This window comes from Diprion similis, chromosome 8 (genome assembly GCF_021155765.1).
Source record: "Diprion similis isolate iyDipSimi1 chromosome 8, iyDipSimi1.1, whole genome shotgun sequence".
Taxonomy (NCBI): Eukaryota; Metazoa; Arthropoda; class Insecta; order Hymenoptera; family Diprionidae; genus Diprion; species Diprion similis.
In genome coordinates this window covers 6,575,199-6,592,825 of record NC_060112.1, presented here as the reverse complement: position 1 = coordinate 6,592,825, position 17,627 = coordinate 6,575,199, and the positions used below count along the sequence as shown (strand labels likewise).

Below are 17,627 nucleotides of genomic sequence, written 5' to 3'. Positions count from 1 at the left end.
GCTTCTTAACAGCGTATAAAAGTTTATTTAATTTTATTGTTATATGCAGTCCCACTGTTGCAAAATGACAAATTTTCCTTTAAACACATCGTAAAATTGTAAGGTTATCAATTTCAAACTCGTAAAATAACAGCCCGTAAAATGAACTCGGTCAGTTTATATATTAGGAGACATACCTACTCATGGAAAAAAATATTTTTTCTATTGAATTTACACGTGACGCCTGAGGGTCATTATACAGGACTGAGCTTCTTTTTCCATTAGATTTTAGAAAGATTGTGCAGGTCTGAATTAAGTATCGGTTTGGTAAAGTTAAATTCAGGAATGTTTTTTCAACTTGTGAAATGTCAAAACATGCTGCCCGTATAATTACCTGCTAGTTTCAAAAATACTTCCACTCCTTCTTAACCAGTTCCTCACGAGCATCCTGACCACCGTTAATCCGAATCGGGGTGATTAATATTTCTAATTAACTTGAAGTTGTCAGATTCGTTACACGTCGAAATGTATTTGTAGAAAAGTTTTTCGGACATTGAATCACTGTGATTCTTACTATCAGTAAACGTTCGGCGAAACAAGAACGGTAGTCGAAAACGTGATTCGAGAGGGCTGTCCACGAGCGACGACACCGTGACTACAAGAAGATGTCGGAATTTACCAAGTTTGGTAACTGGAACAAGTCGAATGCACGAGTTCCCCGGACTTTTTGAAAGTTTTCAACCCGCTCTCATACCTCGGCGAAGAAGACGTCGGTGCAGACTGCTGAAGAGAAGAGGGAGGGGGGAGGGTGTCTGCATCGCTGCGCTGGTCGGAAAAGACTCGGAGTGTAAGAGCGTGGTTGCATAGATCGAGAGTAAGACCACCTAGGACCACCTAACCGAGCCGGGATGATGCCGGCCAGGCGTCGCGACGCCGCAGGGGCGTCGAGGGCATCCATCATGACCGCGCGCGTGAATTACCACCACCCCGGTCTTCTGCTAAACCTGAACTCAAGTGAAAGAGGGATCCCCACGTTGCGCGAACGATGAATCGTCCTCTTTCGCTTTCCTCTTCCTTGTACCTACTGCTTCTACTACTACTCACCCTCCGGATCTCGACACTCTTCCCTCTTTCTCTCTCTCTTTTTCTATTTCTATCTTTTGCTACCTATACCGTCGATTTCCAACACCTTCGCCGAATCATCATTTCGATAGTGAAGAGCTTGGAATATCTATCGGTTTTTGAAAAGAAAACTTGATTATTCATCTGTTAATGATACTGTCTGTTATCAGGCTTTGTCCTACTCGTTTTGGATCCTTAACTTTTAAAGGGCCCGCATTTTTCCCTTGAAATTCGACATTGCTTGTAGGTGTGATTTATGTATATAATTAGTTAACACGTCCGGTGGAGTTTCCGAGTTACTGCTGGCTCCAAAAGAGCCAAGCTGGCCCTCATAAAGGTCCTCTAAAAGAAATCATCACTCTAATAGACAAATGAGAACAAATCACAAGTTTTTCGGGAAATTGATTTGATTACGGCCGTTCTAGGTCCCAGACATGATTCCAGTAATCAGGTACCGAGTCTTGGATTGATCTTCAATTGAATTGAAGAAAGCTTTAGTTGTGAAATTGCACCGCTAAATTATCTATCTAGATGGACACAACTTTCTTTCCGAGAAATGAAGCATTCCGTGTGTAGGAATACGTACTCTATCGTCATCGTGAAGTATATACACCGAATTACGCGTCAGTAGTGTCGGTCGTCCTGGAAAATAAATCGACTTCGTTGGGGGTTCGCGTTATGAAGTAGCGTACCTCTTTCGGTGACTCGTTATTGAACGGTGGTGAGCGCACGGGGCATAAAGCAAGCTCAGATGAAGTATAACTATCGGTAGTGAGGTTGGAGGGAGCAGAGCCCGGACTCCTCGCGTTTGAGGTAAGAAATTCAGCACCGATAAATTTGGGCAATATTTTTCTAGGTGAGAACGATCGCGTGCGTACTAAACCAAACCAAACCAAACCGAACCGAACCGAAGAGAAGCGATCCTGTGTCCTCGTAACTGGGACAAATTGTGCAAAAATACTGCCAGATATAAATTGCGCTGAAGCAGCTAGCCGATAACTTGCCGGGTATATACAGGGTCTGATTTGACCGGAAGCACTCCTTCGCCGTTAGCTCTCTCCTTCTCTTCTCTCGGCAGCTACCATGACCAGTCTATAACCGGGTGGTTGGGGAGAAAATACACCACCGGCGGAAGAAGAAGGTCCTCTTTCTCTCCTCCTCTGTCATGCGATATATATTTCCCTGTACCATAGGACAGCGTATTATAGTCCAGGGTACGGGGATTCTGGTACACATTTGTCACTCCTTTTATCCTTTTATCCACCCCGCCATATCATCATGGGTTATTATCACCGGGGAAATCATTCGGGGAATCCAGAAAACACCTTGTCTTCCGTCCTGTTTGTACAATTATGCTGTAACAAGTAGGTACACCGTGAGAGACGGAATGATTCTCGTTTTCCGGAAGCTGACTCTCATCCGAAACGCACTGACGCGGTTTTTTTTCTATTATACACAGCCATGTGTCGGCCGGAGTTTCGCAATAAAACGGATAGGAGATATCGGTGGCGAGCGATCGTCTCGGACAAGCGTTATCTAAAATTGGTCGAACTATCGCTTTGAAGAGTCGAAAAACAAAACGAAGACGTAAAAGAATGGAAGAAAAGAGCGGCGAGCGAGGAGAGAGAGGAAAGAAAAAGCAAAATGGTTGGGGGTAGGAAAAACCATTGAAACTTAATCAATTACCCTAGTGAGGAGGGTGAAGTTTTCAACTTCTTTCCCATGCTCTCATCTCTCTTCTTCTCTTGTCTCTTCTATACCTATTCTATATATCCGATGCTGCTACTCCGCACACTTTTCTATTTGCCGATATTTTAGCCTCAGATAAAAGAATAGTGGACAGTGCCCGAACGATAAAGAAATCTATTACAAAGAAGGAGGAACGCGGACCGAGATGTTTGACTTTCCGGGGATTTTGCCGGCTTACTTTTCGTCACACGTAATATCACGTGTGTATAGGTATGACATATTTACGATGAGATTACACTTCGTAATTAATTTATTCCACCGACGATAATGGAACTTGGAAAATTCGAACGAACCAAGCGGAAGGATTTTATAAAGGTCGACGAGTGACGATGTCTGGATTTATTTATAGTCATCCCTACGATGCACTCTCGGTGATGATGGCTAGATACTTCATGCTTCGTTTAAATAGCGGAGGTACACATGGAGGTACGTGGATAATTGACACTCGAAAGAGACCGATTTACAGGCAGAATTTTGTCGCTATGTAGGAAGCAGAAAAAAGGAGATAAAATAAAACTCCAGTGTCATACTATGACCGAGTAAGTTCGTTTAAGTACGGTGTCATTGCGAATAATTGAGCGTCAACTGCAGCAGACGGGAACAACTCTCCGTATACAATATAGTAGTTTGAATAATTGAGCTATTACCATTAATTAGCTTCCATGTAATTATGTGGGTACGTTAAGAGTTGGGTATTACCGTACTGCCGGCTATAGATACCGTGGAAATAATGCGACGCGTCCACCATCGCCATCAATGTTTAACGATAATCTTTATTTCTGAATTATTTTATTACTGCACTCGGATCTCAAAGCCTTCTCCACAAATGCATGGGGTGCACCGATGTGTATCAAGTTTTCAAGAGTGTATAAATAATACTTGTTCCGATATCTGTGTCGGTATGATACGATATCTGACTACGTGCGCAAGTCGGCATGTCAATTTCCCACGTTACGCAACAGCCCGTTGCAAAGTCGCATTATTGCTTCTTATCTCTCTCTCTCTTTTTCTTACTCACTCTTTATCCTACCTGCAGTTGGCGTCAAGGTGTCAGGGGCTCCCGACTATGTGGTAACTCGTGTAACATCGCTGGGCGCGTACTTCTTAAGTTTTAACATCGTAAAAGTCAAGGGGGCCTGTTCCGTTCTGTGGTGCAGACGCAACCATCCTCCCCCCTCCCCCCCGATCATTATACGGGGGTGAAAGTAGCTGCCACTGAATAAATACCGCGCAAGGCTCACCCTCGGTCCTTCAGAGCGCAATGTCAATCTACTAAGGCTCCGCATATCCGGAAATCGAATCCCCGAGTGCGGAGAAGACGCGCCAGTCTACTCGAACACGCGTGCATTCGCGACCACGAGAGATAGTAATTGAATACATAAACATCGTACACACTCGAGGTAAGATAGCCGGGCTGGCATACGAATCGGCTCATTGGCATAGTCGGCTCTCATCTCGTGTACCGAGGAACCAACTCACCCAGTCGCGCCAGAGAGCAGCGCCGAACGAAACGAGAGGAGAAGAGAGTCTGGTACTCTGATTGGTACTATTAACATAAATACGCCGCCCTCCGTCGCGTCTCCTCCGCAGCTACCTTACCGTATCCGCAGGATTAGCCAAGATTGTTCCACCCTCTTCGAGTTACCCATAATTCTCGCCAAGTGCCTGCATCGAAACTCTCGCGGCCATTCGTTGGTTCATCATTGCGAATTTTCGAGAAAGTGCAGAAGGATTAGGCCATATTTAGAAATCGCTTTCTCGACTTCCTTTTGTCCGTCAAGGTCGTTATCGGCAAACGGTCTTTGTCTCCCGGTCTCGTCTCCTTCAATTTTCAGTGAGCTGCAGTTTTATCGCGATCGGTTCAAGTAGCCGAGCATTATCGTTGAGTCTACATTTGGGTCAGGTTATATCTGTCCTAATCTGTCATGACATTGCTACTATCTCATTCCTTTGTTCCCTCGGTTTATGACCACGGAAATCCCTCGCTCGTTGGCTGACTCCTCGGCATTGATTTTAGATCAATTTCAATGAATCAAGGCAATCAATCGTTGGTGTGCAAATCGGCAGTGTCACCCTTCTTTGCAAGTCTGTTTGGTTATTTTCTTCTCATGGTCTGGCACACTATACTATCCCTTCTTCTTGGTGATCATTATTGCGGCTTCTTTCTTCCCTTGTTTATTAACTAACCGTTCGGTGAATAAGTGATTTCTAATCACGGCATGTTGCACGCTCGACGTAGTCGTGCTCTGAATAATTTAAGACTCGAGGTACTCCGAGAACCGGAGGGACAACTCTACTGTTCTCTGATCTTTATAGCGGAAAACCTTTCTATCTCTATCCATGCACGTGCGTCTTCCTCGGCTCCAATTTCCCCTTACCGTTCCCCTTTCCCTTCCCCTTCTCAAATTATACCGGGCATCTCTATTACACGCAACAACGCGACTCTCCTCTTTCTGTTCCTATCCGATCCTGATCCTCAACTTATTGAACCGCAAGGTGGGAAACGGATCGGTGCTCATTGAATTGATCGCGTTGTGTGTGGGTGTGTGTGTGTGGAACGGATTTTTCGAGCATGATTACTCGTACGCGGAAAGCGGCACCCTTTCTATGCTTCATCCTTTTCTGGGAATCGCATTACCACTGTGACGGCCGTTGGGGTTATTAGGTGGGCACCCGGTACGGCGACGAGCAAGTCACCCTGTAATGCGAATGGTCGGAATTAACCCCCCGTCGACGCAATACAGAAGCTACGACCCTCTAGATCGTCGACATTGAACAAACTCTTCCAATCCTTCTCAATCTATTGCACTTGTCTTCTCATCTCGTGCAGCGATCTTGCCTCCACGTGTGCCTTGTACGCCCACCTGTGAAGAAGAGGGCATGGACTGGCACTGAAAGATGAAGAAAGCAGAAACAGAAACCCCTTGCCCATGTCGTTTGGCTTTGCACCAGTAACCGCGACAATCCGTGGTCAGCATGCTTCGGACGGTCCGCGATGAGTGCCGTTTCCTGTCGGTCAGGTTGTTGTATCGCGACGGTTATCGCTGCCGGTGGTTTTGACGAGACAAAGGCCTCGTCGTTGTCGGCTTTGGTTCGACGTGTGCGCTCGCGCTATGCTATAAATAAAAACATCACTGAAATAGCACAATGAACGACGAACGACGAACGACGAACGACGAACGACGAACGACGAACGACGAACGACGAACGACGAACGACGATGCCTATGACTCGTCTCGGCCGGATAAGTCGCGGTGTCTCGTCCTGCACACTGCGCGAATGATGTGTCCACATCGGCTTACCATGTAGTGTAATTCAATCATTTCACTAACCCGCGATCACCAGCCGTGATCGATCGTCGGCTCGATTCCCTGTCGTCAATACCGATCAGCAAACCTAATCATATGAAAATTCACTCTTCTAGAACTCCACCCTTTTCCTCTCCACAACAGCTCTTGACTTTCACTATACGTGCAACAATAAACTTTGTGTGGACATTTCGCAGGCCGGCTGGGTGCGCCCGAGGCTAAAAATCACTCGTTCGATCATTGATCATTTCGTTCGCGAAACCCCTTTTGCTTCTTTTTATTAATTTCATACATATCTGGACACCAACTGGGTCATAAAGCTCGCCCGTGTGCTTCGTGTGCTCAGTAACTACGGTCGAAGCTATCCTGGGTACTCGCCATCATCCACCCTTTCATCCTGGAATCGAATGGATTTCAATCCTGGCTGCCCCACCTAACGTAAATACACATACATCGATCAAAAAACTGTCCGCCCCACAGGTTGACGCCGTAATCATACTCCTACTCTTGCTTCTCTTCCGTTGTACGTCAATCGATAAAAATTCTCAGCATGTGCCACTTTGCAGTCAAGAAGTTGAACCTTTTCATCGTGGTCATGATACCGTTTAATGAATACTATTTATCATAATTTGTACAGTAATTTTTGTTCATTCGATGGTTGATTCACGGATTTTTATTGTCCAGAATCAATCGGACGAATGACCAGTTAGTTCTCATCCTTTTCTCCGTTAAGAATTCGCGTGTGGAGGATGAACGACTCGCGGTGTAAGCAGTAAAGCTTCTGGTGCTTCTGCTGCTGTTGGTGCCACTGGAAGAAGCAGCATATCAGGAAACGGGAGCAATAAAGAATAGCGAGGGGTATAAGGACTTATGGTCATTTTAATATCATAGATCGTATCGTGTCCGCGAGCCTGGGCATAATACACAATAGTATGCAGCGGTACCGGTGCTACTTTATCCTCTGCTTCGTCTAAGTCTTCCTTCTCTTCTTTGGTAAGAAAGTGCCCCCGCTCTTATCTCGGGCGCCATTGATAGATGTATATATACATGGAATATATATATATATATATATACATATACATATACACATATATATCCAGCACTGGGTGTACGGTGCCTTCTATCCAATAAATGCGAGTTATGTTCCCTGCAGCTTATTTCTTCTCTCCCCACTCTCTCTCCTTCTCTCTCTCTCCCTACCTACCTAGTCCCTCTTACCCATTTTCCCCTGTTTTTTGACCTCCTTGTGCCGTTTGTCTCCCACTAAACACGCTTACGTCGGCATCTTTTATATCATATGTATAACCCAACAAGTATTATAATAGAAAAAAAGTAGAAGAACACAAAATGTGTGTATATATATATATATATATATATATGGATATATGTATAGACACATTTCGTCTCGACGAAGCGACGCGGCCTCGTCGTATAATAACAGGGAAAAGGAATCAATTCTCATAGCCGATCCCCAATTTCAGTTTTCGTCACTTCTTTTCTTTTCTTTTCTATCCTTTTTTTTCATCGCCCACAGTTTTTCACTGCACGAATTCCCATCCCATCCTCGTTAATGACATATTGGATGAAAATCCCCCCCATCTCCGCTTGTTATCCCTCATAATAACCTAAGTAGCCACCGTGAACGCGTCTCCTCTTTCTCATACAACGCTGCAGCGGTGACAGTATCCATTCGGACAAGTTTTAACTACGAACAACCAACCCCAATCCCAATCAAAGTAAAAGTTCCCTGCAGTAGTCACACACATACGCACACACACAAGCCGCAAAACTTTTTTTTTTGTCTCCTCACTTCCAGTTATTACACCTACTTTATACTTATACTTATTCTTCGTCTTCTTTTCCTTCTTCTTCTTCGTCTTCGTCTTCCATTTGAAACATAGATGTACAAAGAGTAAGACGTACATGTATAATCTATCCATCACAAAATCGTCGTCAAATTTTATTGCTTACGCCGCAGCATTGCTAAAAATGCTCCCCTTTCCGATCTTCAATTTTTTCTCCTTTCTGTTATGGAACGAAAATTATTCTATCAATATCAGTGATCTAGAAAAATGATCATCAAGTATCATTGTTGTGAAACAGAAGTAAGAATACCTCTATTCTATGCTACGCTGGATCTTCTCAAGCAAAAAGTCAAGAAAATAAGGCAAAAACTATGAAAAATTTGATTAAACGAAGCGACGGGGCAATTTTTTCGATTGAAATTCTCGAATCTCGATACATGGAGTGAGCGTAATACGGATACATCCACATGCAGGAGGGAGAGGGCGGGGGGGGGGGGGGGGGTATAGGTTGGAAAAAAAAGTTTGCGAAAAGTCGTATTTGCAGAAGCTCGCTTTGGGCTGGTTATATTCTGCTCGCGCGTCGGGTCGCCCGACTGTCTCCCAAAACTAGACTCTGAACGACGATATAACTGTTCTCGTAAAGCCGTGCACGACCCTGCCGAGGAGTCGTTTTCTAGGTACCTATCCATCCACCTCTTTGTGCCTGCCTATGGCAGAGAAAACCGAAAAAGAAAGAAGACTGACTGACTCACTGACTCACATAATATCTCTGATCGTAGTACTCGCTTTTTCCTTTTCCGCTGTAGATCATCTATGTTCCTTCTTTTGATCACACATCTATTACGCAGATTTTAGATTTGCTCACATTTTACCTGCATCCGATGATCGTAAGGTTTCTAAAAAAAAAAAATGTTTAAACTGTACTTTGTTGGTTTGATAGTCGAGGGATAAATCAATTTGAAAATTATTTTTAAATCCGTCAGCGAAAAAAATTGTCAGTCGGTCTTATTGTACAGTTCTTCATTATTTCCATTCTTCACCGTAATCTGAAAATGCGGATGTGGGTAAAGAGTTGAAGTTAGTATCGTAGCTGTTGGTCATAAAATATAGTTCGTGTTACTATTTATACTATATTTTCTAATATCTTGTTACTGTTGCGGTAATTCGATGTCGAGGCAACAATCAAGTGACGTTGAATCCTTATTTAATTGAAAATACGTGATAAACCAAACAAATACGTTAATTTTTCAGTTACCAGAAAATTTAGTATCGATTACTGTAATTTCATGTCAGATACTTCTTCTTTCCAATTAATTCGATACTAATTTCGCTATGATTTCTTAGTAACTGTACCGAAACTAAATCTCTTTCAGCGTCGTAAATCAGGTACACGTGAAATGTTTCGAAATCGTTTGAAACCTTCGATCTTCCATGAAATGACTAACATGACGTCATATATCTCTAGAAATCCCGGACGAAATCTTTTGCAATCCTGCAGTGAAATTATCAAGAATATCATGATTGAAATCTCGTAAATCTTTCGATGCATTGCGAAATCGCTGAAGTTTCGAGAAATGAGAGGTGAAAAATCCATTCAACATCTAGAACCGCTTGAAACCTGTTTCGTTGTTTTAAGTTTACGTGAAACTTTTTTATAAAATTTTTGGAAATCAAACGAAATTCCGAGTCTTGAATCAATCCGTTCTGCGAAGGAAGAAAGATGAATTGTATGGATAAAAAGGGAAACCAAATGTAGGATAGCCGTGGTCGTAACCTTTCGTCGTCGATTAAATTGACGGGGCTTAAGGGGGGATCGAGGCCCTATATTCGGGGGTAAGCATTCCGGAGTTGAGTTTGCGAGGTGTTCTCACCCTGCTGCTACTGCTACCGCTGCTGCTGCTGCTGCCGCCACGTTGCGTTACCGCAGATATTTTTTTACGATAGTTGTAAAGTGCGTTGGCGCGTAATGCGTTTGGCGCGTACATTACGCGCCAAGTTTTGTGCCGAGGCGCCCCACGTCGGCCTAGTTATGCTATGTATTATATATACACATCACGAGTATTTCCTGAAGTCGTATCACTTTAAATTTTCTACAGTAAATTTGAGGAAAAATGTGCGTGTAGATATAGATACACGGTATAGAACCGCCGTCGCGCCTCTTCGTCGTCGTCGTCGTCGTCTTGATCCAATTCAATCCAGTTTCACTTGTTCATCATCATCTATCTGCAGCGCATGCTGCGTTGTTCTTAATTGCGGAACGATTGCATGTAGACTTGTTATACAATGAAGAGTTTGAATTGTATCGGGTAAAAATCGCTGCTTTATTGCTGGTCTTCTATTTCACTCTTTAGTTTGATCGAATTGGAAAGAAAATTTGTATTTTGTTTTTGTTATTAAAAGTTATAAACAATTACGTTAGAATGGTCGAAAAATTTTCTCGTTTTAAAAGACAGCTTAAAACATTTTTTTAAGTTTTATAATTTATTGCGTTTTAGTACCGATTCTCTTCCTCTGAGTTATCGCGAGAGTATTCAATACTACGTCTCGGTGATTTAGGGCGTCTTTTCCGATATTCAAATTTCGTTTTCAACCCCCTTATTCGAATAGTTACGAATATCCAGCGCTCCTCTCGTCTAAAAATAGGGGAACGAATTATCACCGCGAGTTTCTCATACGGCTCCGCAGTTGCGTCAAACCTTGAATTCATTATTTCTCACTTGCTGCATCTGCCGTCGGTCAATATAAGTTAAATAAAAAATAAGATTAAACATTTTTCATATTATGAATCGACGAATCACTTTGCTGCAATATGCATGTACTAAACTAGCTGTATCGACTATTTCCAAATGTCTCCGATGCCTCGGGGAAAGTCCAGACTCTCAGATATTCATATATATATATATATTTATATAGATATAACATGGTCGTTGTAGGTATATAAAAATGAATTACCATTCGTATACTCTCGTATACCGGGCAAATCAAACTCGCATGACGTTGTAAAAATTTGCCGGGTGTATAAAACTGCTCTGGGAGTCTTGAATGAAATGAAACGTGAATCACTCTTATTCGACGAATATTATATTATATTGTACCACATCATATATATCGGACGCGACGAAGGAAGATGGTCGTTCAAGAAGAAATTTTTTTTTCTCAACTACGTACCAACGGTATTTTCAAACGCCCGGGTCATTTCACCGGTAGTCGAAAAGAAGTTAGCCCTAGATAATAAATATATTTGGAAGAGGCAATGGGGTTACGATTTCTCCCCTTTTTCTTCAGTAGCAAAAGTCACAGCCAAATAGTTATTATCGTTATTGTTTCGTCCCCCTCTGGTATTATATACCTACAAGTGTGGCGAAAACTTTTTCTCTTTCTTTTATTCCTCTCTTTTTCTTCTTCTCTTCATTCGTGAGAAAACCATCCGATTCAAAAGCTGAGTGTGGAAAAGCCTTGCGCATCCCCTGAAGAATATTATCAGAAGTATGCGATAAAGAGATTGAAGCAATAATAACAACAATAATAATAGAAACCGATGAACAGGTATAAAACAAAACTTGGGGGCAGGGGCGTGACGGACAGTTAACGAATCGAGATATTCCCGGATTCTTCTCCTCTGCCGAAAATCGGAGACGCAGTTATCGGTGACCGAATAGCGACGAACGAGTCTCATTTTGGGATTTCCAATTCGAGTCAGGGGTTCGGTCTCTTTTAAAACCCTCAGAACGACCTTGTCCCCCTGCATTACTGACTGCGCCGCCGGGCTGAAAGGGGGGTGAAGAAAGAGTGACTGGGGTGGCGCCAAAAATGTCTTCATCTGCCGGTGGCAGCATCGATAAAGGCGACGGGGTATACTGTGGCTGTAAACTCGACTATAGTCTGTCTGGTGGCCGTCGTCGTTGCCTCTCCTGCCTCTCCTCTCAGTTGTCTCGATCACTATTTCCCTCCTCGTCGAGGGCCGTTCGCTGGGCTTTGGACGTGAGGAACGGTCGCGGGGTGGGTCGGGAAACAGGGGAAAAGGAAATGATACCGTAAGTCGTCCGTGAAGGCGTTCGACCGGCATTGTCTTGCTTCCTTCATCCTTTGGTAGCGACTCAAGGATCGAGAATTTGCAGCCGATTTACACACACGTCGCGTGTCGTGTTATAATCCTGCGTTTTCTATCCTTCGGCTATCCTTAACGAGTACCGGGATAAATCTCCCTTTACTGGAAGACCTCGTTTCGCATTCGGTATTAAATTCCAGACGATAGTACATGAAGACCAACGAATCGAGGCTATCGCGTTGCTTGAGGTATATACAGCAGAGGGGTAGAATGATCTCAAAGATTTCTTAGATTGGTCAGGATCGTTTTAATCTAAAAGAAAGATGTGTGTGTGTGTGTGTGTGTGTGTGTGTATTCATTTATATATATTTATATACGTATGTATATACATGTACATATAAGGCAGCGTCGTTGAATCAGTGTAGAAGCTTTTGAATTTACAAATAAACTGAAAACGTACGATTGTGAACGCAGTGGGTACGACTAGTTCAATTTGCCTAATGAAGAACCGAGGATATACTGCCAGCGCTGTTCCCCCCGAAGACCGACTTTATAGCGTCTGAAACGCTCGCTACTCCTTACTTTGACGCATGTGCTACCACTACTACACATACGCGATCAAGCAGAGCCATGCATTGGTAACCCAAGTTTTATGGAAAGAAAAATTAAAGCTCACGTGCTTATCGTAGGATCATCATTCTCATCCTCACAGCCTGCTCGCAGCAACCGATTTTTTATAATAGTACAGTCCGACTGACCACCATGCTTCCAATTCCTGTTTCAGAATTCGATAAGGCACAATTTGTCGCTGCACAACAGATTCATGCGGGTGCAGAATGAAGGGACTGGCAAGAGTTCATGGTGGATGATAAACCCGGACGCAAAGCCAGGGAAATCGGCACGACGACGGTGAGTTAAACATGCACATTATTTTCATTCAATGTTTTAAAAAAAAGGTCAGCGTGCCAGACTGAATATAGGTACTGGATATATGGAATGGATGGAGAAAAAGAGAGATTCAGTCGAAGCCAGATCACTTACTTCTTTATTCGACGTTGAAAAGTAGTCATAGGAAAAGTTCATTGATCCGTTAGTTCAATATTTCATTGGATTTCCAATGTATCTTGGTATTTTTTAAAGCGTATTATCAAGCTTATTCAACCACGAAGAAAAACCAGCTGTGCACAATGTCGAAGAGTACTTCTTTCTGGCTGGATTTCGTCCCTCTTCGCGTGTTTCCGCACCCCCAACACTCGTCGTGATGATGATAACTGTACAGAAATTCCAGTTCCATGAGTGAAATCGCGTCGATGGTCGCGGCACATGTAATGACATTGCTTCTTTTTTTCTTTCACGCATAACAGTGCGACGTCGATGGAGACGAGTAAGTTCGAGAAGCGTCGAGGTCGCGTAAAGAAGAAGGTCGAGGCGCTTAGAAACGGTGGACTTCAGGCCGACGCAACACCGAGTCCCAGCAGCAGCGTCAGCGAGGGCCTCGACCTGTTTCCGGACAGTCCTCTCCACTCGGCAAGCGGTTTTCAGCTTTCGCCGGACTTTCGGTGAGTCTCTTGAACCTACAACTTAATCGTCAGGTTGAAATTTTTAACGGCAATAGGGTATATAAACCCTTTTTGGCTACTTCAGTATCGTGTGTGACCATCAAATTGATCTATTTGTGCGTACCATATCCATTATACGTAAATGAAGGCCAAACCACAAATGGTACAAGAGTGCACTGTGGCTGGTTTTGATTACTGCAAAATTTGATTTTCATACGTGATTTCGAGAAGTGGAACGATCCGCTTGTATGATTATTTCTATAATTGAATAGATTTTTAATGTGCTTTATATGGTCTGGCTAAATATGACGGAGTAAAGGCTAAAAACGGTGCTTATATCTTGATGAAAATATAAAAATAACGGTTTAGAGCGTGTTGAAAAATGGTGAGCATAAATATTATAATTGTTCAAATATAGGTAATTTATTCTCTACGCCATTATTTATCGTATCCTTTGAACCATCAATAATCGAAGTAACTGAATTTTATGATAAAGTTTTGTTAAATTGTACGGTGGCCCGTGATCAGAGAAAACCGGAAGGTCCGAGAATTTTTCATTAGTTCAGGCATCTTGTAGCGATGAGAAACGAGAGAAAATGAAGATTTTCACACCAAGTATCATATTATAAAGGCGTTTTTGAATCATACAATGCAAAAAATTGTGAGGTTCAAATTTTTCAAAGTTAAATACCGATGTGGAATAATTTTTCTGGCTAGTTAGAAAATTCAATAAAATTCAATGTCAGATATCGTTAAATAAACGTAAGATCGTGCTACATTGGCAGGAAACAGTGTCAGATTGACACCAATATGTAATGTATTTAAAAGGTCATATCATGGCGTTTTACTTATAGCTTCATTTGTTATATAGTCGAATTGGCACCGTCAGTTCGAATTTTAGTCAGGGTAGGTCAAGGGTGAGTCGTGAGAAGAAATGTTCCGACTTTTTTCGTCGCCACCATGAATTCCACGTTAATACACGCACTCGACGTTCGTTATACTTGATCTGTGATTCGACATTCCATTTGCTCATGTTTCATGCTCCGTAGACCTCGGGCCTCCAGCAACGCCTCGTCCTGCGGCAGGCTGAGTCCCATTCCCGCCGTCTTCGGAGAGCCCGACTGGACACCATCCTACGCGCCATCCTACAGCCCCGATCAGCTGGGTGAGTAGCAAAGGCCGATTCACGTCGCGCGGCGCTCGATGTCGGTAGCGATTTCGACGGCCATAGGACGTGTGTAAAGAGAAATAATAACCGTTTCAGCTGGCAGCTTAGCCGAGTCCATGAAGCTGGAATCATACCAAATGTACCAAACCTCACCGCCGAACCACCAGCAGACCGGACCTCCGCCCTCTTACTACGAGGCTCAGTACCAGCGAAACAATTCCTTGCGCACCGGGTCCTCATCCTACGGCTTACCACCGACGCCTCAGTCCGCCAACCAGCAGAGATGTCCTCACCACCGCCTCCAGCCCTGCGCCTGTCAAATGGTTAGCATAGCGAATGGGACTTTCATCATTCAGATCTACGCGACTCACGATATCCGTAAACACCACTCGGTCAAACCTTTTAACAATGTGCTGGACGCAAGTTTAAGTCGAAGTAGTGTTGAAACAAAAACCTGATAAATCAGAGATTGAAAAAGTCACACCGTCGAGCTAACCTAGTCATAGATCTAACGCAGGAATACGTTTGACAAAATCGAAGCTCAACTGTCAACACCTCGTTATAGATTGACAACAACAGTGAAGTCATATTTTCGTTCTTATCGGAAAATCCATGTTGATTGACCGATACTTATGATCAAGACAAAAATTTTTCACGGACTATTCATTCGTGCATAGTGGATGAGATATTTTTTATTGGAAAAGTTTTTCCTGTATCACTTGTTTGTCCAGTGATTAATTTAACTTCTCGAAACTTTGTTTTGATACATTTTTGACGCCCCAGTGTACATTCCACCCATTATTGAGCAGGTTAAAATCCGTTGAATTAATTCTGGGATTCCACGATTCGTTGTTGAGATCTAATTATCGATGACAAACGTGATTTGATTATTTTTTAACAGAACCTAAGTCCAGTCTCTGGCATGTCACCGTCCTATTCGCAAAGTGAACCTAGCCCATCGTCCTTGGGAGGAAGCCAACAGCAACAGCAACCACCGCAGTACCTAATGCAGAACCAGCAACAGAAACAGCGTCAACAACAACAAGCGCAAACGAGGCCTGCGGGTCCAAGTCCGCCGCACACGCCATCGCCCTGCACGCCGACACCGAGCACAATGATGGGCCAGTTGATGGGGGCCCTGAACAACGCGACGCTACTAGACGACCTGAACATCAATATCGAGTCGCTGCACGGCGGCTTCGACTGCAACGTAGACGAGGTAAGAGAGTTGGAGGTAAGATGATGAAGAGAATTCCGAGGAACGTGGAGTGTGACCTCTAGGATTTTCCCATTTGGCACAGGTGATAAAGCACGAGCTGTCGATGGAAGGCTCCCTCGACTTCAACTTCCAGCAGGGCGTGATGGGCGTTGCGTCCGTGCAAGTCAGCGACGCTGGTGCCGTTGGTCAGGGCGGTGTCTCCCAGAGCAATCAGGGTACCGCCAACAACGCCTCGGTCGTTTACGCTAACGCGGCGACACCCTCAGCGCCTTCCTGGGTCCACTAGCGACCAAAGACTTCAGCCCTCCTCGTCACCGCACACGAACCGTTCTTGCAATATCTTGATATGACGACGACATCTGATCCGACTCGAGGCGCGCTGCACGGGTGAGTCGAATTAGCTTTTCCAACTACTCGTATGCTACCTGAAACTCTGAATATTCCTTTCCTGGTTATGTTTCGATCGAAAGATTTCACTTGCTCCGAGGTCTGGTTATGATTATGTGATATGTAGCATCAAGTCTATCAGTTCGTGCTTTTGGGTAGCTTCCCAAGTTTCATTCAGAAATATCAAAAATCACTAGACATTCATGTCGCTAAACTTGAGAAGAAGAAGAAGTAATGAATACAAATTTTGGGATAAAAAGACTATATTCATGCATTTTTCTGTGTGAAAACTTCGTTCAAGACACCAAGTATCTGCAGATATCTTCCAGTTTTTTTTCTTCTACCACGCCATCAGTTACTGATCAATGACCGTGTGTTCCAAGGATTGCTACCTTGTCTTCCATTTCACCATTTCTTCTATCAAACTAAGCTGAGTGAAGAAATTATGCTTTGTAACAGTCCGAAAGAGCCCGAACTAACTGAATAAATTATATATCGAGGTAAACAAAACGGTACCTATATACATGCGCATGCGCTTTTTGACGACGGGTGGATTCCATCCTTTTATCGTTCCTGGAATCTTAGTATTATGTACAAAATAGTAATAAAATCTGATTACAAAGCTGTGCGGGATTATGTGTTGAGTATAATATGTTAGGTATGTACATGTATACACGATGTTGTGTTATGTATTATATTTATGCAGTGCGACAGGCAGCGTTATTTTCCGTCATTAAAGTCGAAACGTCGGTAATACCTGCAATAATTGTGTATGCATGCACGCATATATATATATATATACATAGTACATACACACATATCGCGTGTTTACATAGTTGAAAATTGCCGCGTAAAATACAAAGAATAACATATACACGCAAGCATGTCGCATTGAATTTTAGACCACAGACGCATACATCATCATCCGTTAACCAACTTTCTGAAGATTCTATGAGTCGGTCGATCGGATCTCCGTAATATTGCGAATCGGGATAAACCCGCGTGACTTATTGTTAGTAATGAATTGATAGTTTGATAACGAGGAGGCGGAGGAGGGAGCGGGGGGGGGGGAGATGCCGACGATGGCGAGTTAGTTGTAACCCAGGGTACCGCGTACGCGAGCTTCCGAGCGGTCACATACATAAGACTTGCGTAACCGGTCGGTGTCGTGCGTGACGTCATACGAATGTACGTCTTGAACGGAATCCACTGGCGTTTTTTTCTCGCGGTATAGGGGGAGAAGAGCGATACGTAGATTGTGCGTCGGGTCAAGTTAACGCTCA

General features: G+C 43.5%; 1 protein-coding gene across 1 annotated transcript in view; it reads left to right on the top strand.

Moving 5' to 3' along the window:
- The window catches only part of LOC124408592 (forkhead box protein O), a 118,821-nt gene that overhangs the window by 74,276 nt on the left and 26,918 nt on the right, over positions 1 to 17,627 (top strand). Inside the window, exons 2-7 of the mRNA XM_046885623.1 lie at positions 12,796 to 12,920; positions 13,376 to 13,570; positions 14,620 to 14,735; positions 14,835 to 15,061; positions 15,640 to 15,957; positions 16,040 to 16,344. Of these exons, the coding sequence (XP_046741579.1) occupies positions 12,796 to 12,920; positions 13,376 to 13,570; positions 14,620 to 14,735; positions 14,835 to 15,061; positions 15,640 to 15,957; positions 16,040 to 16,243 (1,185 nt within the window). The 3' untranslated portion in view covers positions 16,244 to 16,344. The remainder of the gene's footprint in view (positions 1 to 12,795; positions 12,921 to 13,375; positions 13,571 to 14,619; positions 14,736 to 14,834; positions 15,062 to 15,639; positions 15,958 to 16,039; positions 16,345 to 17,627) is intronic.